This window comes from Mesoplodon densirostris, chromosome 8, assembly GCF_025265405.1.
Source record: "Mesoplodon densirostris isolate mMesDen1 chromosome 8, mMesDen1 primary haplotype, whole genome shotgun sequence".
Classification (NCBI taxonomy): domain Eukaryota; kingdom Metazoa; phylum Chordata; class Mammalia; order Artiodactyla; family Ziphiidae; genus Mesoplodon; species Mesoplodon densirostris.
In genome coordinates this window covers 30504986-30531709 of record NC_082668.1, presented here as the reverse complement: position 1 = coordinate 30531709, position 26724 = coordinate 30504986, and the positions used below count along the sequence as shown (strand labels likewise).

The 26724-nt window shown below is 45.2% G+C and overlaps 2 protein-coding genes across 6 annotated transcripts; both read left to right on the top strand.

Annotated features, from left to right (window-relative positions):
• The first annotated feature begins 3754 nt into the window (after window positions 1-3754).
• LOC132495046 (histone lysine demethylase PHF8-like) lies at window positions 3755-6844 on the top strand. 3 transcript variants are annotated; one of them, XM_060106603.1, is made up of 2 exons: window positions 3770-5110; window positions 5396-6844. In XM_060106603.1, the coding sequence occupies exons 1-2, from the start codon at window positions 3770-3772 to the stop codon at window positions 6842-6844; spliced, it is 2790 nt and encodes a 929-aa protein (XP_059962586.1). The 3 variants fall into 3 exon arrangements, with proteins under 3 accessions (XP_059962588.1, XP_059962586.1, XP_059962585.1); XM_060106602.1 differs by having other exon boundaries at window positions 3770-5811; window positions 5866-6844; XM_060106605.1 differs by having other exon boundaries at window positions 3755-6844.
• A 16753-nt stretch (window positions 6845-23597) lies between these two features.
• Window positions 23598-26687, top strand: LOC132495078 (histone lysine demethylase PHF8-like). Of its 3 annotated transcripts, none has more exons than XM_060106671.1 (2): window positions 23613-24953; window positions 25239-26687. In XM_060106671.1, exons 1-2 carry the CDS (start codon window positions 23613-23615, stop codon window positions 26685-26687), a joined length of 2790 nt encoding a protein of 929 aa, XP_059962654.1. The 3 variants fall into 3 exon arrangements, with proteins under 3 accessions (XP_059962655.1, XP_059962654.1, XP_059962653.1); XM_060106670.1 differs by having other exon boundaries at window positions 23613-25654; window positions 25709-26687; XM_060106672.1 differs by having other exon boundaries at window positions 23598-26687.
• The last annotated feature ends 37 nt before the right edge of the window (window positions 26688-26724 follow it).

Genomic DNA, 26724 nt, shown 5'->3' with positions numbered 1-26724 from the left:
TCATGGGGTATATCAATGTTTAAGTCCTTTCTACAGTGATTGTACCACTTTTAATTCTTAATTTCAATAATTTTCTAAACTCCAGGATTTCAAGACATTTATTCAATTAATAGATTATTACCACAAATCATAGAATAATAAATTGGTAAAGCAGAAAAGAATTTTGAGATTATCCATTTGGACCCATTTAATTTGCAGAGAACATTGATATGTAGGAGAGTTGAAATTATTTGCTCAAAGTTCTAGAAAGAAGGGGCTTTCAGATCTATCACCAAGTAGATTATGCAGCCATCATTGTATCTTTTTTTTAACATTTTTATTAGAGTATTGCTTTACAATGGTGTATCAGTTTCTGCTTTATAACAAAGTGAACCAGTTATACATATACATATGTTCCCATATCTCTTCCCTCTTGCGTCTCCCTCCCTCCCACCCTCCCCATCCCACCCCTCTAGGTGGTGAAAAAGCACCAAGCTGATCTCCCTGTGCTATGCGGTTGCTTCCCACTAGCTATCTATTTCACGTTTGGTAGTGCATCATTGTATTCTTACCAGCATTTTCTGTTTCTCAAGTGTGCAATGTTTGGTGAATAATATGAAAACTTCTGTTTTTAAGGTAAAGAAGTTAAGATCTAAGAAAATAAAGATAAACAGCAGTGGAGTTATGCCAATTTAGCGTTAAAGTTGAATTTATTCAATGCACCGTTTTCCATCAGGTCACATTGCCTTATGGGATTGACTTTGGTGATTGCTTCCCCAATAGCCATTCCCAACTCCCTGGACAAAGTACTTTACTGTCTTACACTGGAGCTCTTTCCCTCAGACTTACTTGTATCTATAAATGACCATGTAACATCTTTGTAGTCCACGAATTAAGACTTAGTCCACTGATGAAGGTCATAGAAATGCTTTTACTTTCTTGATTAAAAAATAGCAGATGTGTGGGGACTTCCCTGGTGGCACAGTGGTTAAGAATCCGCCTGCCAATGCAGGGGACACTGGTTCGAGCCCTGGCCTGGGAAGGTCCCACATGCCGTGGAATAGATAAGCCCGTGTGTGACAACTTCTGAACCTGTGCTCTAGAGCCTGCGAGCCACAACTACTGAGCCTGCGTGCCACAGCTACTGAAGCCTGCATGCCTAGAGCCTGGGCTCCACAACAAGAGAAACCACTGCAATGAGAGGCCTGTGCACCGCAATGAAGAGTAGCGCCGCTCGCCGCAACTAGAGAAAGCCCGTGTGCAGCAACCAAGACCCAACACAGCCTAAATAAATAAATGAATAAACTAACACATAAATTAATTAATAGAAAAATATAACAGATGTGGCTGGGCTGAAACAACCCTTTCACCTACTTCCTGCCTTGAATGTAGATGTGATGTTTGGAGCTGCGGCAACTAACCTGTGAGTCCAAGGAAAGGTTAAGGGAATCATAGAAACATGGGCCTGATATCCTTGGGCCACTGAACTAACATCAGCAGCCACATGTTTCCAGGTTTCTTATTAGGTAAGAAAAATAAACCCTTTTCATTTAAGCAATATATATATATATCTGTATGTACATATATATGTATATATATGTATATACATATATACTTAGGTTTTCTTTTACTGGTAGCTTAATGAATTCCTAGTTAATACACCATGTTACAAAAAATGATCTCAAACTAGATTTCGAATGTTTCCCTTTTTCCAACGACTGAACATGAAAATCCTGTCACTGGATGAGCAATGTTTTTTCCCTCAGGGGAAATGAGTTTATACTTTTATGCTTAACTTCTACTTTTAGATTATAGTCTTTTAATCAAAAACCCCATTTCAGAGGATGTGTCCATAATCACATCAAAGCAATATTTCCATTCAGCAAAAGCGTGATTTAAAAAAAAAGGGGGGCACCAAATAAAGAAAAAAACAAAACAAAACTCTAAATTGGCTGACGGACATTTTGATTTCTTTTTCCGGACATGAAAAAGAAATTTCATCAGTGCAAAGTTGACTAATGACACTCACTACTCCAGCCTCGGGTTCAAAATGAGACTATTCTCATAAATAAATTCAAGCAATATTAATTAAGAAGTTATATGTGTGTTGGGCTCTAAAGCTGAGAGTAGTCAGACATGATTCCCTGTCTGAAAGAGCTCGCTGCTGGTTAGGGTAGGAGGGGGATGGGGAGGAGAGACAGATAAGCATACATAACAAATAGAATATAGTAAGCATATAATGGAAGTATGCACAAAATTGTTTAGGAATCTAGAGCAGAGTAGACTAACTCCCCTAGAGACACGCAAGTCAAGGTAAAGTTTCTCATCCCAGGAGCCCTTCTCATACTGTAAGATGTTTTATGCCTTCAACATATAGGTCTATGTCCTTATTTGTCCTTTCACAGATGTTTTCTTCTTGGCAGAACTCCTTAAGTGTCAGTGGACCTCCGGCTTTCTGAGCTGTAAATCCCTCTGCTCCACCTATTATGTTGAAGTAGAGATTATATGTTGTTTTCTGATATATGTTGTTTTTGATATATGTTGTTTTTTTCCATCCTAACTGAAGCCTTAGGGAAAAAAACTTTCTATTGCTAAAAGCTTAGATCTTGTCATTGTTGCCGTGGTATGTAAAACAAATAGAAAACAAATCACTTGTAGTCTCCTTTGGAAATGAGTAGCCCAAAAGATGGGACAATTCTGAAAAGCCAATACTTACAGTAGTCACTCTTAAAGTGCTGGGGTTATTGCAAAGACATACACTCATCTCTTGACAAAGCCACAGGAATCCCTATGGGCTTTGCAACCTACTGGAAAGAATGGGCAAAAGATGAATGTATCTTGAGAAGTACCCTAGAAAGGAACCACCACTAAACGTGTTATCATAACCATAGTATTTTCACTTGTATAAGTAGGAAAACTAGGAATGAACCATTCTTGTATTCCCGAGTAGCTTTCCTTTTCTGCACATTTTAGAATCAATGTCCAATATCATCTGACTACTTACTTCAACTTGTCCTTATGAATTTGATGACACTTAAAGACTGACTAATCCATTTATCCCAATGGGCATTCCAGGAAATTGTCCTTGTTTATTGCCATCTTCAAATGATGGAAAAGCATTAAAAAAATGAGAGAGATTGGCTACTCTGAATTGCCCATCACCGCCACCGGGCTTCTCCCGGCGATTTTTCGGGCTGTTTTGATCTCCAACCGGGCCGCCGGTTCATCTCCTTCCTCGTTGGTTTGCTCGCGGCGATCTCCTGCCGGCCCAGCGACGCCGCCGCTTGCCTGTTCGTCTGGCGGCCGCCGGCCTAGGCCCGAGCCGCGGGCTCCAGTAGGCCCTGACGGCCGGGCCCGGGGCAGAGCTGTGGAGAAAGCTGCCCTGAAGCACGGCTGGGCGGCCAGGGCCGCGCGACCCAGCGGGTGGCTCGAGAACAAGGCGAGAAAGGTTCGCCGCGTTGCCATGACGATGCCAGAATTCGGTGCGCGTCGCCCAACCTTCGCTGAGCGAGGCGCTGAGCAGCTCCGGAGCGAGCCCGGCCGCCGGCGCTTTGGTGGGACTGAGCTCCGCGGGCGTGAGGAATCCCTGCGGCTTTGCGGATGAGGAGGTCCCTGTAGGGTTCCGGACCGAGTACGTTCTTGGCAGGTTTGGGGCGTGAGGAGGTTCCTGTCACTTTGAGAGGCGTGAAGAGATTCTCCCTTCGTCCAGAGAGAGTGCGTGCTGCCGCCTCCCGCTCCCTTTGACGCTGAGAGCCTGGCCCACCGCAGGACGCTCCAAGGCCAGGCGAAGATGGCCTCGCGACCGGTGTATTGCCTCTGTCGGCTTCCTTACGATGTCACCCGCTTCATGATCCAGTGTGACACGTGCCAGGACTGGTTTCATGGCAGTTGTGTTGGTGTTGAAGAGGAGAAGGCTGATGACATTGACCTCTACCACTGCCCCAATTGTGAGGTCTTCCATGGGCCCTCCATCATGAAAAAACGCTGTGTATCTTCAAAAGGCCATGATACACACAAGGGGAAGCCAGTGAAGACGGGAAGCCCTACGTTCATTGGAGAGCTTCGGAGTAGGACCTTTGACAGCTCAGATGAAGTGATTCTGAAGCCCACTGGAAGTCAGCTGAGCGTGGAATTCCTGGAAGAGAATAGCTTCAGTGTGCCCATCCTGGTCTTGAAGAAGGATGGATTGGGGATGACGCTGCCCTCACCATCATTCACCGTGAGGGATGTGGAACACTACGTTGGTTCTGACAGAGAGATTGATGTGATTGATGTGACCCGCCAGGCCGACTGCAAGATGAAGCTTGGTGATTTTGTGAAGTATTATTATAGCGGGAAGAGGGAGAAAGTCCTCAATGTCATTAGTTTGGAATTCTCTGATACCAGGCTTTCTAACCTTGTGGAGACACCCAAGATTGTTCAGAAGCTCTCATGGGTGGAGAACTTGTGGCCAGAGGAGTGTATCTTTGAGAGGCCCAATGTGCAGAAGTACTGCCTCATGAGCGTGCGGGATAGCTATACCGACTTTCACATTGACTTTGGTGGCAGCTCGGTCTGGTACCATGTGCTCAAGGGTGAGAAGATCTTCTACCTGATCCGCCCAACAAATGCCAACCTGACTCTCTTTGAGTGCTGGAGCAGCTCCTCTAACCAGAATGAGATGTTCTTTGGGGACCAGGTGGACAAGTGCTACAAGTGTTCTGTGAAGCAAGGACAGACACTTTTCATTCCTGCAGGATGGATCCATGCTGTGCTGACCCCCGTGGACTGCCTTGTCTTTGGAGGGAACTTCTTACACAGCCTTAACATTGAAATGCAGCTCAAAGTCTATGAGATTGAGAAGCGGTTGAGCACAGAAGACCTCTTCAAGTTCCCCAACTTTGAGACCATCTGTTGGTATGTGGGAAAGCATATCCTGGACGTCTTTCGAGGTTTGCGAGAAAACAGGAGACACCCTGCCTCCTACCTGGTCCATGGTGCTAAAGCCCTGAACTTGGCCTTTAGAGCCTGGACAAGGAAAGAAGCTCTGCCAGACCACGAGGATGAGATCCCGGAGACAGTGAGGACCGTACAGCTCATTAAAGATCTGGCTAGGGAGATTCGGCTGGTGGAAGATACCTTCCGACAGAACGTTGGGAAGACAAGCAATATCTTTGGGCTGCAGAGGATCTTCCCAGCCGGCTCCATTCCCTTAACCAGGCCAGCCCATTCCACTTCAGTATCCATGTCCAGGCTGTCACTGCCCTCCAAAAGTGGTTCAAAGAAGAAAGGCCTGAAGCCCAAGGAATTCTTCAAGAAGGCAGAGCGAAAGGGCAAGGAGAGCTCAGCCTTGGGGCCTGCTGGCCAACTGAGCTATAATCTCATGGACACATACAGTCATCAGGCACTGAAGACAGGCTGTTCCCAGAAAGCAAAGTTCAACATCACTGGCACCTGCTTGAATGACTCAGATGATGACTCGCCAGACTTGGACCTTGATGGGAATGAGGTCCGGCTGGCCCTGTTGACGTCTAATGGCAGTGCCAAGAGGGTAAAGAGCTTATCCAAGTCTCGGCGAGCCAAGATCGCAAAGAAGGTAGACAAGGCTAGGCTGGTGGCAGAACAGGTGATGGAGGATGAATTTGACTTGGATTCAGATGATGAACTGCAGATTGATGAGAGACTGGGAAAGGAGAAGGCGACTCTGATAATAAGACCAAAATTTCCCCGAAAGTTGCCCCGTGCGAAGCCTTGCTCTGACCCCAACCGAGTTCGTGAACCAGGAGAAGTTGAGTTTGACATTGAGGAGGACTATACAGCAGATGAGGACATGGTAGAAGGGGTCGAAGGCAAGCTTGGAAATGGGAGTGGAGCTGGTGGAACTCTTGATCTGCTCAAGGCCAGCAGGCAGGTGGGGGGACCTGACTATGCTGCCCTCACCGAGGCCCCTGCCTCTCCCAGCACTCAGGAGGCCATCCAGGGCATGCTGTGCATGGCCAACCCGCAGTCCTCATCATCCTCGCCAGCTACCTCCAGCCTGCAGGCCTGTTGGCCCGGGGGGCAGGAGCGAAGCCGTGGGAGTTCCAGCAGTGGGCTGGGCACAGCGTCTAGCAGTCCTGCTTCCCAGCGCATCCCAGGGAAGTGGCCCATCAAGCGGCCATCATACTGGAGAACCGAGAGCGAGGAGGAGGAGGAGAACGCCAGTCTCGATGAACAGGACAGCTTGGGAGCATGCTTCAAGGATGCAGAGTATATTTACCCTTCCCTGGAGTCTGACGACGATGACCCTGCTTTGAAATCTCGACCCAAGAAAAAGAAGAATTCAGATGATGCTCCATGGAGTCCTAAAGCCCGTGTGACCCCAACTCTACCGAAGCAGGACTGTCCTGTGCGTGAGGGGACCCGGGTAGCTTCCATTGAGACAGGCTTGGCTGCAGCAGCTGCAAAGTTGGCCCCGCAGGAGCTACAGAAGGCCCCAAAGAAGAAATATATCAAGAAGAAGCCTTTGTTGAAGGAGGTAGAACAGCCTCGCCCTCAAGAGCCTAATCTCAGCGTGGCAGTACCAGCCCCAACTCTGGCCACTACACCCCAACTTCTCACCTCCTCCTCGCCCCTGCCTCCCCCTGAGCCTAAACAAGAGGCCCTCTCAGGAAGTCTTGCTGACCATGAGTGTACTGCTCGTCCCAATGCCTTTGGCATGGCCCAGGCAAACCGCAGCACCACACCCATGGCCCCTGGTGTCTTCTTGACCCAGCGGCGCCCTTCAGTTGGCTCCCAGAGCAATCAAGCAGGACCAGGAAAGCGTCCCAAAAAGGGCCTGGCTACGGCAAAGCAGAGACTCGGCCGTATCCTGAAAATCTACAGAAATGGCAAAGTGCTTCTGTGATCCCCTTTGTGTCCTGCCCCTCACCCCTTCACCCCCATTGCCTTCTCTGTTGTCAATTCTCAGGGCACTCCTGGATCCTACCTGCCCCGGACAAGGTGCTGAGGCGCATTGTCCTGCTTTCTTGGAACTGACCAAAGGCATCGACTCTCCCATGGGCCCCTTCACCTACTCCCTCAACTCCCTTCCCTGCTTCCACTGGAGCATCCTGCCTTCCTTTTCCATATCTCTGAGTAGCCAGTAAATGGGAGAGGTTTCCAGCTGACTAGAGCCCTCTTTTCTGCTGCCCCAATCCATTTCCCTTTCACCAGCTTTGTCTGCCCTTTACTGTCGTCCCCACTTAAAGCTGGAAAGCAGGATGAGGAGAGGCATGAGGAGAGCCTGGGCCCCTCGGTATTTCCCTGGTCATGAAGTGGGAGGCCCAGTGCTCAACACTTTCTGCGGCTCCAGCCCTGTCTCCAGAAGCCTGCCCACCTCTGCCCGTTCTCCTGCCTCCTTTTAGCCCAATGGATGTGTCCCACTCAAGACTCGTTCCTGGGAGAAGCCTCTGGCCTCTGCCGCCTCTTGCCAAATGCTTCATGGAAATAAAGAGGAGGGCCCAGAGTCTTCGTACTGCCCCACCGTGGGCCATTTCCAGAGTGGCCTAGAAAGGCCATGGGCTGACTTCATTCATCCTTGGGAAGAAGAGAGATTCCTGTCACTTCTCAAGGTGGGGAGAGGACCAACACCCAAGACTTTGACTGAGACTTTGTAGCCCATTGGAGGAAAGTACTTTTGGGTGGCCACAGATGAAGCCACCTCTCCCAGGGTGAGCTCCAGGGATTTGCCTAGAGTTTGAGGTGCTACAGAACATTATCCACATAGCTTTGGCTGGGCTCCAGGAGGCAAAGACCATCTCCCAAATGCCTTGAAAGCATCTGCCACTGAAGCAGATAGCCCTTGCTCTACGGCCTGATCCCTTCACCCGTACCACAGAGCACAGCCTGGACCTTCTGGAGAGGATGTGGCAGGACAGCTCACCCCAGGTTCTCCATCAGGAGCCTCCCTGCTTCTCTCCCCACCTTGAGGTCTTGGTCTGAAGAAGACTTCAGAACTCATATCTTCACTCCTGGACCTTTACACTCCCAGATGTCAGGTGGACGCTCAAGCAGAGTGCTGATGTGGGGGGAGCCCGAGCCTAGGAGCGGAGATGCCCACCTGTAAAGGAGCAGATCATCTGAACCTCCCACCCCCTCTTCCCTTTGTGAGTGTTTCTGTTGTCCAGACAGTGCCCACCCCTCCCTCCCCCTCCCCCAGCTCCCTCCACCTCCACCTGTCTTGCCTCCCTGGTGACCTGGACTGGATGGAGAACGTCTCCCTCTCTCCATCTCGGCACTGCCCAAGTGGAGGGCTTCATTGTCTTCTACCCCCCACTTTAACTTCACCTCAGTTTTCCCAGTGCTTCTGGGGAACTTAACAGCTACCGTGCAGGCCACAGGGAATATGTGAGGCTTCCCTGGTCGTCTTCGTGTCTCCAGTTTGTCTTTCTTTTCTCCACAGCCCGACATTTACTCTCCTTCCTTGGAATCAGGGGTCCCTTAGCCCCATATCCTTTTTGTATCTTGGGGGCCCCAGGGGCCGAGCAGTCCTCCATCTATACACACCAAAGGCAAAAAAGCCTGGCTACCTCCGCCTTAGCACGTGAGGTTCCCACTCCCCTCCCCTCTGTTTCTGCCCAGCTTTGCTTTTCTTGGGGATTTCAAAGCAACAGAGGGTAGTGAGGGGAGGGAAGGAGGGCAGCCTGTGTCCCTGTGTAGGCAACTGCCTGACTAGGCCCTGACTGCTGTAACCAAGACCAGGACCCCAGCCCTTCTGCCCATTAACAGCCCCCTCCCCTTGATCTTTCAAAGGCAGCTAATTGCTAGCATATCCCCCCTGGTTCCAGGCCTCTTTCCCTTCTGTTTCTTTGTTAAAAGTTGTGTGGAGCTGAAACCCAACCTCCATTTGACTGGGTTTCTGATTAATTTAGTTGGGCTCTCAGAGCTGGCTGTTTGTTGTTTTGTGTTTTAAATGAAAAGCAAGTTTACCCTCAGATTTACGCTTTTCCAAAGAAGCTAGTGTGCTTTTTCTTTCTTTCTTTTTTCTTTTTTTTTTAATGTTTCAGGTTCTAAGTGAAGTGAGTTGGGGAGGGGTTGGGAGTGGTTGTAACCAAGGTTTAGAACATGATGAGAGAGTTACCTCTGGTCTCCAATCCCCAGCACAGAGCTGGGGCTTGAATAGGGGGCACAGAGAGAGGATTTCTATTCACCTTTAATACATTTTTACAAAAAGGCAATTTAAAAACAAGCCCACCGCTTCTGTACATGTCTAAATATATTTTTAGAAGTGGGTAGGATTGTGAATTTCTGATGCAGGGCCTTTTTATAAACAGGTTAGAATAGCATCATACAGACTTCTTTGTTGGGTTTTTTTCCCCTGTTTTTTTCTTATGTTGTGTTACTAATGTAATTTATATATATATTTTTAGATCCTCCCTTTCCTATAGAGATAAAAGTGATTTATCTTGGCAAAAAAAAAAAAAAAGAGAGAAAGTAATTATTTTTACAATCTGATCCTAAATGTTAAAGAAGCACCCTATTCTTAAAGGCTGGCCCCATCATTTGCAAATTAATGCACTGCTGAAGATGCAAACTATCTATATAACTGCTCTCAAATTTCATGAAAATTAATCGGAAGTCCTTTTAAATGTCTTTGAGAATTGCTTCAAGTGGCAAAAATCAGAAAATCTACCCATGGGTCACATCAGCTAATTGCTATTTACTTCTCCACTAGTCCTTCTTTCAGCCTAGTCTGCAAGTGCACAAAACTGAAACAACTCTCCGGATGACAAATGCCAGTCAAACCAGTTATTTAGCGTCATGTCATTTTAAAGGACCCGTTGGTTTCCTGAATATTTTTTAACAAGTCAGAATGATGATGTAATGGATTGATTCCAGATGTAACTTGTTAAAATTATTCTATCATTAAGTTGTACCTGCCATATGCTCCCTCCCAGTTGGTATTGGGGAGCCAATAGGGGAATAAGGATAGACTAGTGTGAAGAGAATAGAGGGTGACAGTCAGTGTATGTGTTTGTACAAGCACACTGTTTAGGACAGATACCTGACAATGTGTAAAGCTAAGTGTTGGAAAAAGAAGCATGTTCTAATTCTTACCAACTAACTTACTCAAGGAAATTCCCTTAGCAGCAAACTGGGGGGAAAGAGGAGAATAAATGTGAGACCATATATATGAAAATAATGTTTGGTAAAATGTAGGTGCTAATCAAATGTGTGTCATTGTTAGAGAGAGGCTAGTCTGTGGAAATGAAACCACAGGGTAAGATATCAAACTAAGCAAACTTATGTGTTTAACAGAGTATTAAATCTTTCATTAAAGTGGTTTGATGGTGGCTTTCTTTTTATCGAAATGCAAGAATTAGTGTGCCATTTTCCTCTTGCAATTATTAGTAAGGTTCAGATGAAAGATACATATTTCTTTCCAAGAATCTCTCCAAATTGCCCTAAGCAAGGGATTCTAAATGTATGTTACAACAGAATATATAGTTTTTAAGATCTTCTAAATAAACATATTCATAAGATGACTACTTAAATTTCAAGTGCAAGTTGGTAAATTGTCTTTAAGAGAAATGTTTAATCAAAGCATTATTTTCTAGACTGGCACTATAAAAAGTTTTACTAAAGGTCAAAACTTCCAGTCCCAAGTAATTATATCGTCAAGAAGAGAAAAAAAGTAAATGAGCAGACACTAGCTAGGCTTTTAAAAATATATATTTTTAAAGTCTTTATACATATATATGTATAAAAATATATATTTTTAAAGAGTTGTCCTAGGATTTCTGGTTGGGACGGCAATGTCACACACCCTCAGCTGCTATAAAGCTGGGGTGACCCTTTCAGTTTATTACCTTATTATACTTATATCTTATTATTACTTACTATAGGACAGCTGGAGCCCAACTACAGTGGTCTTTACCTTCACTTCGCTTCAGCCACTCACTTCAGAGGCTGTGCTCAGAATGCAGAGCTGCTCCACCTCTGAAATCTGAAGCCTGAATATCCCTCTTCCCGACTAGTACCTTTCACTGTCCCCTTTCTTACTCCTCTTACACGTGTTTTTTCCCTTCAACAGGGCTTCCGTTTTCTTCATTTCCAACCAGTCTTTTGTCTCTCTACCCCTCGTCTCTTCTTTTTTTCTAACCTGTGTATACCCTTGATTCCTTTGCATCGCTCTCCTTTGTCAGCATTTGCCCAAAAGAGTTCTAACACAGGATCAGTATAATCATGACCGTTCTTTTCTCCTACATTCAGTCAGATGAGCACTGAAGGAGAAAAATAATAACTAGCACTTAACAAACACTTTGCTACATGCAGCACCATTCTAAGTGCTTTGCGTGTATGAACTCATTTTATCCTCACTAGCCATAGGGAGATTTTTGCCCATTTTACACACAAGAAAACAGTTTCATAAGGGTTAAGTAACTTGTACAAAGTATTACATCAAATAGAAGACACCGTCAATTTTAGACATCTCATTATCTGATAAAAGCAAAAGAAAGGATTGCAATTCTGATTGTAAGGTGCCTTCATTTGATAGATAAAACTTGATTTCAGTGGTGTTAAATGTGAAAATTTCCATCTAAGAATCCATCAAATGTGACACACGAGGGAGATATGGTGCAAGCCCAGGCAGTTTGGAGCTTCATCCATATGCTATTCTGCCCCATAAAAACCAAACAAGCATGCAAAATGGTCTGTTACAAATTCATGGTCTCAAATTTTGCCTGGGCATTTAGTACTTCCTTTAGTCTCTTTCTCTCCCTTCTCTTATCTCCTCTCTTCTTTTCAAAGATTATTCAAAGCCTTTTCACTCTCCTTAAATTCCTTACTTAATACCTCCTCTCATTCACTTTTTGTGAATGACTACAGACCTTAGTTCATTAAGAAACTGAGACCATTGGTCACCATCTCTCTCAACTCCTGCTCTCCAGCCAACATACCATACACAGATGTATCCATATCCAGAGGGAGCCTTTCTTTCTCCTTGTTCAGAGAGCAAAGCTATCCCTTCTGTGTAATGCTGACTTCCTTATTCCCTTATGCCTGTTGCTTCTATGTCTTCTGAGGTTGTTAGTTATCCTTCTGTCTTGAATTTAAACTCCTCCCTGTCTGTTGGTTTCTCTCCCTCAGCTTGTAAACATGACAAAGACCCAACCCCTAACCTCCTGTTCCAATTCTTCTCCCTCTTCTTTGCTAAACTTCATAGAAAGTGCTTCTCAGGGGCTGTCTGCATTTCCTGGCTTTCCATTTCTGCCTCAGCTCACCATTTCTCCCCCAACACTCAGTCAAAATTGTTCTTAATAAGCAATTTGGTGACGTACTATTTTTTAGAGCCAACGGAAAATTCTTTGTCTTCATTTTATGGACTCCCTTTTCTGAATCTGTGTGCTGTGGTTTATTTCTTCCCCCTGTGAAAATCTTTACCTCATTGGTTTGCAAGGCACCACATTCTCCTGGTTCCTCTTAACTCTACTTTTTAATCACTTAGATATTGGCATTTCCCAGATTCAATCCTTAGGTTACTATTGTACCCACTTTACATACTTTCCTATGACGTTTTTAACTATTGCCCACAGGTTGACAAAATCCCGAATTTAGACTTCTTTCTTGAGCGCTATGTATGTGTTTATCTTTAGTCCCCTCCTCTTCCTTGACTATTCAGCTTCTCCTTTGGATGTCAGTCATCTCAAGCTTAACGTGTTGAAAGCAAATTCTTTTTTTTATTAGTTTCAGGTGTACAACATGGCGATTCAAAATTTTATCTATTGTAGTCTGTTTGAAGTTATTATAAAATATTGGTTATATTCCCTATGCTGTACAATATATCCTTGTAGAAAAGCATATGCTTGAGTTCCCTTTCCCAAACCTATTCCTCAATCGATTGTTCCTCTCTCAGCTGATGGTTCCAAGCCTCCATTGGCTTAGCCCCCCAAACTTGAAGTAATCTTGAATTTTTCTCTTTTTCTTGCACAACACATCCAGTCTATCAATACATCCTGTCCTTTCTGCCATCAAAATAGATTCAGAATCTGCTCACTTTCACCACCTGTACTGCTACCACCCTTATCTAAGCCACTATTCCATCTCCTCGGGATTATTGCAGTAGCTCCTAACTGGACTCCCTGCCTCTGCCCTCGCTCCCATCTAGTCTGTGCTCTACTGAGCAACCAGCGTGGATTTCTGACCACCTTTCTGACCTTATCTCCCACCACAATATCCAGAAAACACTCTTATTACACCACGTATGTTCCAAGGCAATTATGCTTGCCCTATGCTCTACCTGGAGCCTTCTCGCACATACGTATGCGTGACTCACTCTTTCACATTAATAAATCTTTACTTAAATATCTCTTCCTCAGGAAGGACTTCTCAGTATTCCATATAAAATAGCTCTTCCCCCATTATCCTTTCCTAGTCCCACTTTACTTTTTCTTGGTGATCCTTTGTTTTTTTCTTACCATAACTGACACATTACACATATACTTTACCACAGGCTTCAGAATTATAAACACTCATTATTGACTCATGACACTATTTGTTTAGTTAATTAACTAGTTGTGTGTTTGTTTTTGATACACAGCTGTAAACTCATCATTTAACACAGAAACTAGAGTCACAAATCATTATACATATATAATTTTTAAATTAAAATATAAATTTTCTTCTCCCACCCCCACTACAGTATAAGCTCCATGAGTACTGGGACTTTGTTTTATTCCTTCTGTGTGCACAGCATCTAGAATAGTGCCTGACACACAGACACTTGAAAATAAAGTGAGCACTGCATATTTATATACCAATATTTTCAAGGGTAATGTAACTTTCAACATGTCTAAAACCAGAATTAAATCCCCACATCTTTACCTCTGTTCTCCTTTCTCTCTCTGCACTCCTTCCCTTGACTTCCCTTCTTCCTGTCACTTGACTTGTTTCCCCAGAAGCACAGGACTGCTTGGAGGCTCCCTCCCTGCCTTTGATCATGCTAACTTCTCTGCCTGAAGGAGACCATTCCCCCACTATGGCTCCAGGAAAACTGTATACCTTTTTCTTCAAGAAGGTCACCAGTCACCTCCTCAAACACACTGTCTCTGCCCCCTCTTTCCCCTTTCCCTTTCTCAGGGTTCTCCCACACCAATCTCTATCCCTTGTGCTCACACACTATGCTCCTGTAATTCTCTTCTCCAAGAGGCTGAGAGCTCCTTGAAGTTCAGGAAGCAAGTTGAAGCCCTCATTTATGATCTTTTCCCACTTCCTCGGAAGATAAAGAGAAGCAGACATGAGTATGTTCAGTTCACAGATTGAGAAACTGATTTCAGAGGAAGAGAAAAAGCCCAGAACCCCTAGGAATCCTCTCGAGATCTCTTGCTTTCTACCGCTTGGGTAGAGGGAATGTTCCTCGTGTCTTTGGTAAACCTTGCTATAAGCCTGGGTTCCTCCCTGTGCCCCTCTGGAAGGTAACCATGGATACTATTGAGCTGGCACAAAAGCCTTCAGTTAGTGGAGGCTACCAGTGGTTTTCAGGATGCTTAGAGGGTTTTGAGGTGAAGGGGCAGAACCTGGAAACCGTGGCAAAGGTAAGACTTTTGCCTCAGGCTCTTGGTCTGGGTGTCTTTCAGTTCAGGTGGGCCCTAATTCTCAGCAGAGCCCCGAAAAGGTGACAGGCCTGACTAGGATGTTAACTAGCTTTGAGCTGAGAACCAAAGAGAATCCCAGACGTCCCCTCTTCTTGGAAAGCAGGAACCCCTCTGTGAAATCTTGAGCAGTGGGCTGACGCAAGCAATACGAGCAGCAGCTCGGGCTCCTGGGGTGATCCAAGCCACAGAGCCTGGAGCTAATGGGGTCTCCTGTCCCCAGTCCAGGGGAGCTTCCAGTGGTGCCTTGTCCCTCCCCACATCCTTGCCTCAAGGGTGTGTTTCTTTTCGGAGCCCAGGACCACAGGCGGGCAGGAGAAATTCACACCCAGGATGTCACTGGAATGCACCTTCGTTTCCTCACTGACCGCTGCGAGGGCACCCACGTGCATTCTCCGACCCTAGGAGTCCCGAGTCTTCCCCGCTGTCACTTTGTTCTCCAACAAGGACCGTCTGGAGCGTAGAGCTCTAGGCAGCCCCACTGGCTCCTTGAAGGCGCGGGACTGGGCCCCAGCTTTCCAGTTCCTGGCCAGCAGTGTCACGGCTCCCAACCACACAAAGGCTCAGTTCCGCTGGTGGGGGGGGAGGTAGGGGTCAGTGTCAATGAGGTGTGTGCGGCTAAGCCTCCTTGTTTTCTGAAAAGAAAGCTTCAGGGGAGGGAGGGAAGAGGAGGGTGCAGGAGATGGACTTGGGGGCGAGAGGTGGCGGCCGTTTCCCGGCGTTTTGACGTAGACTTGAAGAGGCGCCGAGCACCCCCGCTGCTTAAGAAGAGGCACCGTAACCCTCAGGACGCTGAAGGTGGGGACCGTCGCTTGCTCAGGGAGCAGTGTGAACATGTGAGAGTCCGCCTGCCGATGCAGGGGATGCGTGTTCGTGCCCCGGTCCGGGAAGATCCCACGTGCCGCGGAGCGCCTGGGCCCGTGACTCATGGCTGCTGAGCCTGCGCATCCAGAGCCTGTGCTCCGCAATGGGAGAGGCCACAACAGTGAGAGGCCCGCCTACTGCAAAAAACAAACAAACAAACAAAAACCTCTTACTTCCGTGACTATAACCATAGCTATACTATTTTGGGCTGAAACTGAAATTGTAAGCATTCAGCATTTCAGAAACAAGAGATGAGAACAACACCCCCATACTGATTAGGAGCCGAATATTGATTTGTCAGCAGAGTAGCTATTTATTAATAACATCATGGTAGCTCTCTGCAGAAAAGTATTATTCCTGAGCCATTATGACCTAAGGTGGAACACATGAAAGGTGGTAACTGTTCTTGAGTCTCAAAACTACATTTTCAATGCCACACAGAGAGATAAGATGCTTAGGGCATTTTATCAGGCATTTGGTATTTTGAGAAATGCGAGTTGAACCTAAGAAATAAAAGGAGCCAATCCAAGTAGAAACTCGTGGTTACAGGTAATCAAAATGGCTCTCTACTTCACTGAGTTCTCAGAAAGTTGTATAACCTCTCCTTTCTTGGTGATGTGTTGCCTGGAGCCACATTTCATTAGTTATGGTTAGAAACAAAGAACTAATTTTTTCTTTATTAAAGTTAAAAAAAACTCCGAGAAAGCATTGTGTACTCAAATATTTATATGGACCAAACACTCAGATGAAAGGAGGAAAATGTAGACATTCAGTCCATTTTTGCTTTGTTCTCAGGGTCTATACCGACTAGGTAGCTGCCCCTATGAAATAAAAAGCCTTTGACTTTTTACAGACAAATGAACTACCGATGAATGTTTGTGGAAGAAAGCCTTTGACTATCGACGTCTGTAGGATTTCCAGTTAGTTACCCAGAAAGGCAAACAATTCATATGTCCACAAATCACATATCACTTATGTTAGCCGACTATTACAAATATTTTGTGACATAAATCATCTCTCTGTTTGGGTGACTTTCCTGCAATAATTTGAGAGTTAGCTAAGTAGCTTTGCAATTAGTTTGGTTAAAAAGCTTTATATATATTTACTTTTATTATAGTGAAAGAGAAGGATAAGTATTGAATTCCTTGCACAAGAAAGTGATTGCTATCTAAAACTGAGCTTCTTGCACAAAAAGTGGTTGACAGCTAAAAATCATGTTGACATCTTGCTTTGGAAACAAGAGATTTTGTTTCTACCATGGAAAAATTAAGCCCTGAAAGCATCCCTAGCGGAATAATCCCAACCCCTCATAATGCTGTTCTTCCTCTTTTATAGATTCTCTGAGGGCCTGAGGACGCATTAACCTTTCTATTCAATGTGAGAGAGACTGTTCTATACAATGTGTTAAATGGGGCTAACCCTTGTTCTGGGAACCATTTCAGAGAAAGGGAGAAGCGTGGTATCAGAAACCTACTGACATCCTGGTTCTGGACACTGGTTGAACTACGGTGATTTAGAAATGAAGTGGGTCATACTTGTAAATATGAGTTTTCAAAAGTGGTGAGAGACAGCGTCTGGGTCTATTAGCAGATGAGCATGACTTTAACATTTCGTTTGCTTGGATTCTCTCCCGTGGTCTAAGGTTTTCTGTCTGAAACATTTGTAACTGGGGAAGGTAAGGTAGGGCTTCAACACTCTTTACAACCAGCAGGACACTAGAGCGTTTCCAGACCGGCTGGGCATTCAATAAATTGTTTAATGCAAATGCTTCCAGTGTGTGGTTTGTTGCTTGATCTTTCTGGTCTTGAACTGGATCGATGCAATGGTTGTATAATAGATCTTTTGGACAGTTCTCTCACTTATGCCTGTTACCTAGTGAGGAAGAGGTATTGAACTGGAAACTCAAGAAATCTGTTCCAAAATCAAATTTCTTTTTCTGCTGGTGATGACCACCTATGTTCGGTATCAAGGGCAGATGTCATGTTTGAGAGCAGAGGGGGTCAATTTTCCGATGGCAGCTCTGGATCAGGCTTACAAGCTGAAAAAACCCACAAACTTATATATGAGAATTTGTAAACTTCTCACTAAGATTTAATCAATGACTTTGCGGATGCTGCACATTTGTTGGAGTCTAGATATTCTCTTACATGATTATTAATTCAAAGCCATGTGTAAATGGATGCCCCAAGATGTGTGTTAGGTATGAAACTTCATCAAAATATGGGATCCCAAGAGAGGATGGATATACATATGCATACATACAAACATAGATATGTGTATATATATTCGAATATGTAATATGCTCTTCTAAATCTATGCCTATAAAAATTATGTATACATTTAAATTCCCCTAGGATATCACCCTCAGATATGTCAGAAGCATGGGGCCTGTTAAAAGAAATGTACTCTGCTTCAGGAGCTGCTGGTCATTACAGGAGGGGTGGTCACCTCAATTTCTGAAGGTTTTTAAGGAAGGGGTGAGGGGAGGGTTAAAAAGGAGCCTGATTGCAGAGTGGCTGAATGGTGAAGCAGTGTGTGCTCTCCACATATTTTAGTAGGTTTCAGTAGCTTCAGGTACGTGTGACTAATGACACTTGAATTTGGTCGATACAAGTCAATTTTATAAGCATAAGGGGCTGCAGTTTTGTTCTAATGAGTACTGATGCAATCTCAAAGCTTGCATGGATTGAAGATCGTCAAAAGTTAGAAGTCATTTGTGCTTTAAAGCAATGTTTTTTCCCCTCAGTCTGTATTATAATACATGATTTTATTTCCTTCATTTCACTTTTGCTCTTTTAAATTATCTTGTTTATTGATTTGTTTACTTAAATATTGTTAGTCTTTTCCAGTAGAATATAAGTTCTAAAGAGCAAAGGCTTAGCTTATTATGTTCATTGATGTATATCCCCCATGCCTATAACAGTAAATGTCACAGTTGTGTGTGTGTGTGTGTGTGTGTAATATAGAACAAATGAATTGCTTTGGTTTGGGCATCTGTGTCAGTACATTTCAATGTCTTGTTCTTTGCCTGTCTTCATCTGCTGTGTTCCTCATTATTTGGGGATTCATCGTGGTTTAAATCATATCTTGATAATCTCTCATTTCACCCAGTAGAGGACATGCTTTGAAATACCGGGTACTGGGTCATTTCAAAAACCTCCTCTCTGCTCAGGAAGATGCGGTGGATGGACGCTCCTATCTCTCTGTCCTGACCTCACTCCAGAGAAGAACAGGGATGAGACTGGTGATAAAAGAGAATAGTGACTGTTGTCATCCTTAGAGGGACTGGATTTCAGGGTAGGGTGTGGTATGCTTGTGATTTCCTTCCTTGTTTTATTAGCACTGATTAAATGACTAGGTGGTCTAATAGAAGACATCCTAAATAACCAAAAACTTCTACTATTTTTGGTGAGTGAATTTTTGCGTCATTTGTTTTCTATACGGAATGAAACCATGAGTTTAAAGGTCTTTTCTAAAATAACTTCCATAGATGATATGGACTTATAAATTTTTTTTACTTGAAATTTAAGTAAACAGAAAGGGATTAAGCGTAATCCTTTTTTCTTTTTTTTCTTTTTTTTTGCGGTACGCGGGCCTCTCACTGCTGTGGCCTCTCCCGTTGCGGAGCACACGCTCCGGACGCGCAGGCTCAGCAGCCATGGCTCACGGGCCCAGCAGCTCCGCGGCGTGTGGGATCTTCCCGGACCGGGAAACGAACCCGTGTCCGCTGCATCAGCAGGCAGATTCTCAACCACTGCGCCACCAGGGAAGCCCAATCTTTTGTTCTTGATATAATCTATCAGTCCGTTGGCCTTTTGTATGCGAGTATGTATTTATTTATTCAACTACTTATTTATTTAAAATCCTATAAAAATATCTATGAATCTACTACTCAGTGTGATAATTAGAGCATTGACAGTAGTTAACATTACCTGGGAAACTTTTCCATCTTATCCATTGGACTCTTCACTCTTCCCTTCTAATGTAATTACTACCTTGACTCCTATAATAATCATTTCATTGCCATTTGAAAGCATACCTAGTTTTATATTTTTACATATTTCTAATACACATGTTGTTTGGTTTTAGTTATTTTAACTTTATAAAAAGGGTATTGCAATTTTATATATAATCTTAGGAGACTAATTTTTTTCTTCTCAATATTATATGTATAACACCATACATGGTGTTCCAACTAGCTGTACTTCATTTTAACTCCTGTGATAACCAATTGGGCGAACATACTACAGCTTATTTATTTATTTATTCCCTACTTTTTTGGCATTTGAATAGTTTCTGGGTATTTTCCATACGATTGGTATCTCTGTAAACTTTCTTATATATATATTTATTAGTGTACAAGTGAAAGACTTTCTCTGGTGTTTATACTGAGGGGTGTAATTGCTTACTCATGGGGTATATCAATGTTTAAGTCCTTTCTACAGTGATTGTACCACTTTTAATTCTTAATTTCAATAATTTTCTAAACTCCAGGATTTCAAGACATTTATTCAATTAATAGATTATTACCACAAATCATAGAATAATAAATTGGTAAAGCAGAAAAGAATTTTGAGATTATCCATTTGGACCCATTTAATTTGCAGAGAACATTGATATGTAGGAGAGTTGAAATTATTTGCTCAAAGTTCTAGAAAGAAGGGGCTTTCAGATCTATCACCAAGTAGATTATGCAGCCATCATTGTATCTTTTTTTTAACATTTTTATTAGAGTATTGCTTTACAATGGTGTATCAGTTTCTGCTTTATAACAAAGTGAACCAGTTATACATATACATATGTTCCCATATCTCTTCCCTCTTGCGTCTCCCTCCCTCCCACCCTCCCCATCCCACCCCTCTAGGTGGTGAAAAAGCACCAAGCTGATCTCCCTGTGCTATGCGGTTGCTTCCCACTAGCTATCTATTTCACGTTTGGTAGTGCATCATTGTATTCTTACCAGCATTTTCTGTTTCTCAAGTGTGCAATGTTTGGTGAATAATATGAAAACTTCTGTTTTTAAGGTAAAGAAGTTAAGATCTAAGAAAATAAAGATAAACAGCAGTGGAGTTATGCCAATTTAGCGTTAAAGTTGAATTTATTCAATGCACCGTTTTCCATCAGGTCACATTGCCTTATGGGATTGACTTTGGTGATTGCTTCCCCAATAGCCATTCCCAACTCCCTGGACAAAGTACTTTACTGTCTTACACTGGAGCTCTTTCCCTCAGACTTACTTGTATCTATAAATGACCATGTAACATCTTTGTAGTCCACGAATTAAGACTTAGTCCACTGATGAAGGTCATAGAAATGCTTTTACTTTCTTGATTAAAAAATAGCAGATGTGTGGGGACTTCCCTGGTGGCACAGTGGTTAAGAATCCGCCTGCCAATGCAGGGGACACTGGTTCGAGCCCTGGCCTGGGAAGGTCCCACATGCCGTGGAATAGATAAGCCCGTGTGTGACAACTTCTGAACCTGTGCTCTAGAGCCTGCGAGCCACAACTACTGAGCCTGCGTGCCACAGCTACTGAAGCCTGCATGCCTAGAGCCTGGGCTCCACAACAAGAGAAACCACTGCAATGAGAGGCCTGTGCACCGCAATGAAGAGTAGCGCCGCTCGCCGCAACTAGAGAAAGCCCGTGTGCAGCAACCAAGACCCAACACAGCCTAAATAAATAAATGAATAAACTAACACATAAATTAATTAATAGAAAAATATAACAGATGTGGCTGGGCTGAAACAACCCTTTCACCTACTTCCTGCCTTGAATGTAGATGTGATGTTTGGAGCTGCGGCAACTAACCTGTGAGTCCAAGGAAAGGTTAAGGGAATCATAGAAACATGGGCCTGATATCCTTGGGCCACTGAACTAACATCAGCAGCCACATGTTTCCAGGTTTCTTATTAGGTAAGAAAAATAAACCCTTTTCATTTAAGCAATATATATATATATCTGTATGTACATATATATGTATATATATGTATATACATATATACTTAGGTTTTCTTTTACTGGTAGCTTAATGAATTCCTAGTTAATACACCATGTTACAAAAAATGATCTCAAACTAGATTTCGAATGTTTCCCTTTTTCCAACGACTGAACATGAAAATCCTGTCACTGGATGAGCAATGTTTTTTCCCTCAGGGGAAATGAGTTTATACTTTTATGCTTAACTTCTACTTTTAGATTATAGTCTTTTAATCAAAAACCCCATTTCAGAGGATGTGTCCATAATCACATCAAAGCAATATTTCCATTCAGCAAAAGCGTGATTTAAAAAAAAAGGGGGGCACCAAATAAAGAAAAAAACAAAACAAAACTCTAAATTGGCTGACGGACATTTTGATTTCTTTTTCCGGACATGAAAAAGAAATTTCATCAGTGCAAAGTTGACTAATGACACTCACTACTCCAGCCTCGGGTTCAAAATGAGACTATTCTCATAAATAAATTCAAGCAATATTAATTAAGAAGTTATATGTGTGTTGGGCTCTAAAGCTGAGAGTAGTCAGACATGATTCCCTGTCTGAAAGAGCTCGCTGCTGGTTAGGGTAGGAGGGGGATGGGGAGGAGAGACAGATAAGCATACATAACAAATAGAATATAGTAAGCATATAATGGAAGTATGCACAAAATTGTTTAGGAATCTAGAGCAGAGTAGACTAACTCCCCTAGAGACACGCAAGTCAAGGTAAAGTTTCTCATCCCAGGAGCCCTTCTCATACTGTAAGATGTTTTATGCCTTCAACATATAGGTCTATGTCCTTATTTGTCCTTTCACAGATGTTTTCTTCTTGGCAGAACTCCTTAAGTGTCAGTGGACCTCCGGCTTTCTGAGCTGTAAATCCCTCTGCTCCACCTATTATGTTGAAGTAGAGATTATATGTTGTTTTCTGATATATGTTGTTTTTGATATATGTTGTTTTTTTCCATCCTAACTGAAGCCTTAGGGAAAAAAACTTTCTATTGCTAAAAGCTTAGATCTTGTCATTGTTGCCGTGGTATGTAAAACAAATAGAAAACAAATCACTTGTAGTCTCCTTTGGAAATGAGTAGCCCAAAAGATGGGACAATTCTGAAAAGCCAATACTTACAGTAGTCACTCTTAAAGTGCTGGGGTTATTGCAAAGACATACACTCATCTCTTGACAAAGCCACAGGAATCCCTATGGGCTTTGCAACCTACTGGAAAGAATGGGCAAAAGTTGAATGTATCTTGAGAAGTACCCTAGAAAGGAACCACCACTAAACGTGTTATCATAACCATAGTATTTTCACTTGTATAAGTAGGAAAACTAGGAATGAACCATTCTTGTATTCCCGAGTAGCTTTCCTTTTCTGCACATTTTAGAATCAATGTCCAATATCATCTGACTACTTACTTCAACTTGTCCTTATGAATTTGATGACACTTAAAGACTGACTAATCCATTTATCCCAATGGGCATTCCAGGAAATTGTCCTTGTTTATTGCCATCTTCAAATGATGGAAAAGCATTAAAAAAATGAGAGAGATTGGCTACTCTGAATTGCCCATCACCGCCACCGGGCTTCTCCCGGCGATTTTTCGGGCTGTTTTGATCTCCAACCGGGCCGCCGGTTCATCTCCTTCCTCGTTGGTTTGCTCGCGGCGATCTCCTGCCGGCCCAGCGACGCCGCCGCTTGCCTGTTCGTCTGGCGGCCGCCGGCCTAGGCCCGAGCCGCGGGCTCCAGTAGGCCCTGACGGCCGGGCCCGGGGCAGAGCTGTGGAGAAAGCTGCCCTGAAGCACGGCTGGGCGGCCAGGGCCGCGCGACCCAGCGGGTGGCTCGAGAACAAGGCGAGAAAGGTTCGCCGCGTTGCCATGACGATGCCAGAATTCGGTGCGCGTCGCCCAACCTTCGCTGAGCGAGGCGCTGAGCAGCTCCGGAGCGAGCCCGGCCGCCGGCGCTTTGGTGGGACTGAGCTCCGCGGGCGTGAGGAATCCCTGCGGCTTTGCGGATGAGGAGGTCCCTGTAGGGTTCCGGACCGAGTACGTTCTTGGCAGGTTTGGGGCGTGAGGAGGTTCCTGTCAGTTTGAGAGGCGTGAAGAGATTCTCCCTTCGTCCAGAGAGAGTGCGTGCTGCCGCCTCCCGCTCCCTTGGACGCTGAGAGCCTGGCCCACCGCAGGACGCTCCAAGGCCAGGCAAAGATGGCCTCGCGACCGGTGTATTGCCTCTGTCGGCTTCCTTACGATGTCACTCGCTTCATGATCCAGTGTGACACGTGCCAGGACTGGTTTCATGGCAGTTGTGTTGGTGTTGAAGAGGAGAAGGCTGATGACATTGACCTCTACCACTGCCCCAATTGTGAGGTCTTCCATGGGCCCCCCATCATGAAAAAACGCTGTGTATCTTCAAAAGGCCATGATACACACAAGGGGAAGCCAGTGAAGACGGGAAGCCCTACGTTCATTGGAGAGCTTCGGAGTAGGACCTTTGACAGCTCAGATGAAGTGATTCTGAAGCCCACTGGAAGTCAGCTGAGCGTGGAATTCCTGGAAGAGAATAGCTTCAGTGTGCCCATCCTGGTCTTGAAGAAGGATGGATTGGGGATGACGCTGCCCTCACCATCATTCACTGTGAGGGATGTGGAACACTACGTTGGTTCTGACAGAGAGATTGATGTGATTGATGTGACCCGCCAGGCCGACTGCAAGATGAAGCTTGGTGATTTTGTGAAGTATTATTATAGCGGGAAGAGGGAGAAAGTCCTCAATGTCATTAGTTTGGAATTCTCTGATACCAGGCTTTCTAACCTTGTGGAGACACCCAAGATTGTTCGGAAGCTCTCATGGGTGGAGAACTTGTGGCCAGAGGAGTGTATCCTTGAGAGGCCCAATGTGCAGAAGTACTGCCTCATGAGCGTGCGGGATAGCTATACCGACTTTCACATTGACTTTGGTGGCAGCTCGGTCTGGTACCATGTGCTCAAGGGTGAGAAGATCTTCTACCTGATCCGCCCAACAAATGCCAACCTGACTCTCTTTGAGTGCTGGAGCAGCTCCTCTAACCAGAATGAGATGTTCTTTGGGGACCAGGTGGACAAGTGCTACAAGTGTTCTGTGAAGCAAGGACAGACACTTTTCATTCCTGCAGGATGGATCCATGCTGTGCTGACCCCCGTGGACTGCCTTGTCTTTGGAGGGAACTTCTTACACAGCCTTAACATTGAAATGCAGCTCAAAGTCTATGAGATTGAGAAGCGGTTGAGCACAGAAGACCTCTTCAAGTTCCCCAACTTTGAGACCATCTGTTGGTATGTGGGAAAGCATATCCTGGACGTCTTTCGAGGTTTGCGAGAAAACAGGAGACACCCTGCCTCCTACCTGGTCCATGGTGCTAAAGCCCTGAACTTGGCCTTTAGAGCCTGGACAAGGAAAGAAGCTCTGCCAGACCACGAGGATGAGATCCCGGAGACAGTGAGGACCGTACAGCTCATTAAAGATCTGGCTAGGGAGATTCGGCTGGTGGAAGATACCTTCCGACAGAACGTTGGGAAGACAAGCAATATCTTTGGGCTGCAGAGGATCTTCCCAGCCGGCTCCATTTCCTTAACCAGGCCAGCCCATTCCACTTCAGTATCCATGTCCAGGCTGTCACTGCCTTCCAAAAGTGGTTCAAAGAAGAAAGGCCTGGAGCCCAAGGAATTCTTCAAGAAGGCAGAGCGAAAGGGCAAGGAGAGCTCAGCCTTGGGGCCTGCTGGCCAACTGAGCTATAATCTCATGGACACATACAGTCATCAGGCACTGAAGACAGGCTGTTCCCAGAAAGCAAAGTTCAACATCACTGGCACCTGCTTGAATGACTCAGATGATGACTCGCCAGACTTGGACCTTGATGGGAATGAGGTCCGGCTGGCCCTGTTGACGTCTAATGGCAGTGCCAAGAGGGTAAAGAGCTTATCCAAGTCTCGGCGAGCCAAGATCGCAAAGAAGGTAGACAAGGCTAGGCTGGTGGCAGAACAGGTGATGGAGGATGAATTTGACTTGGATTCAGATGATGAACTGCAGATTGATGAGAGACTGGGAAAGGAGAAGGCGACTCTGATAATAAGACCAAAATTTCCCCGAAAGTTGCCCCGTGCGAAGCCTTGCTCTGACCTCAACCGAGTTCGTGAACCAGGAGAAGTTGAGTTTGACATTGAGGAGGACTATACAGCAGATGAGGACATGGTAGAAGGGGTCGAAGGCAAGCTTGGAAATGGGAGGGGAGCTGGTGGAACTCTTGATCTGCTCAAGGCCAGCAGGCAGGTGGGGGGACCTGACTATGCTGCCCTCACCGAGGCCCCTGCCTCTCCCAGCACTCAGGAGGCCATCCAGGGCATGCTGTGCATGGCCAACCCGCAGTCCTCATCATCCTCGCCAGCTACCTCCAGCCTGCAGGCCTGTTGGCCCGGGGGGCAGGAGCGAAGCCATGGGAGTTCCAGCAGTGGGCTGGGCACAGCGTCTAGCAGTCCTGCTTCCCAGCGCATCCCAGGGAAGTGGCCCATCAAGCGGCCATCATACTGGAGAACCGAGAGCGAGGAGGAGGAGGAGAACGCCAGTCTCGATGAACAGGACAGCTTGGGAGCATGCTTCAAGGATGCAGAGTATATTTACCCTTCCCTGGAGTCTGACGACGATGACCCTGCTTTGAAATCTCGACCCAAGAAAAAGAAGAATTCAGATGATGCTCCATGGAGTCCTAAAGCCCGTGTGACCCCAACTCTACCGAAGCAGGACTGTCCTGTGCGTGAGGGGACCCGGGTAGCTTCCATTGAGACAGGTTTGGCTGCAGCAGCTGCAAAGTTGGCCCCGCAGGAGCTACAGAAGGCCCCAAAGAAGAAATATATCAAGAAGAAGCCTTTGTTGAAGGAGGTAGAACAGCCTCGCCCTCAAGAGCCTAATCTCAGCGTGGCAGTACCAGCCCCAACTCTGGCCACTACACCCCAACTTCTCACCTCCTCCTCGCCCCTGCCTCCCCCTGAGCCTAAACAAGAGGCCCTCTCAGGAAGTCTTGCTGACCATGAGTGTACTGCTCGTCCCAATGCCTTTGGCATGGCCCAGGCAAACCGCAGCACCACACCCATGGCCCCTGGTGTCTTCTTGACCCAGCGGCGCCCTTCAGTTGGCTCCCAGAGCAATCAAGCAGGACCAGGAAAGCGTCCCAAAAAGGGCCTGGCTACGGCAAAGCAGAGACTCGGCCGTATCCTGAAAATCTACAGAAATGGCAAAGTGCTTCTGTGATCCCCTTTGTGTCCTGCCCCTCACCCCTTCACCCCCA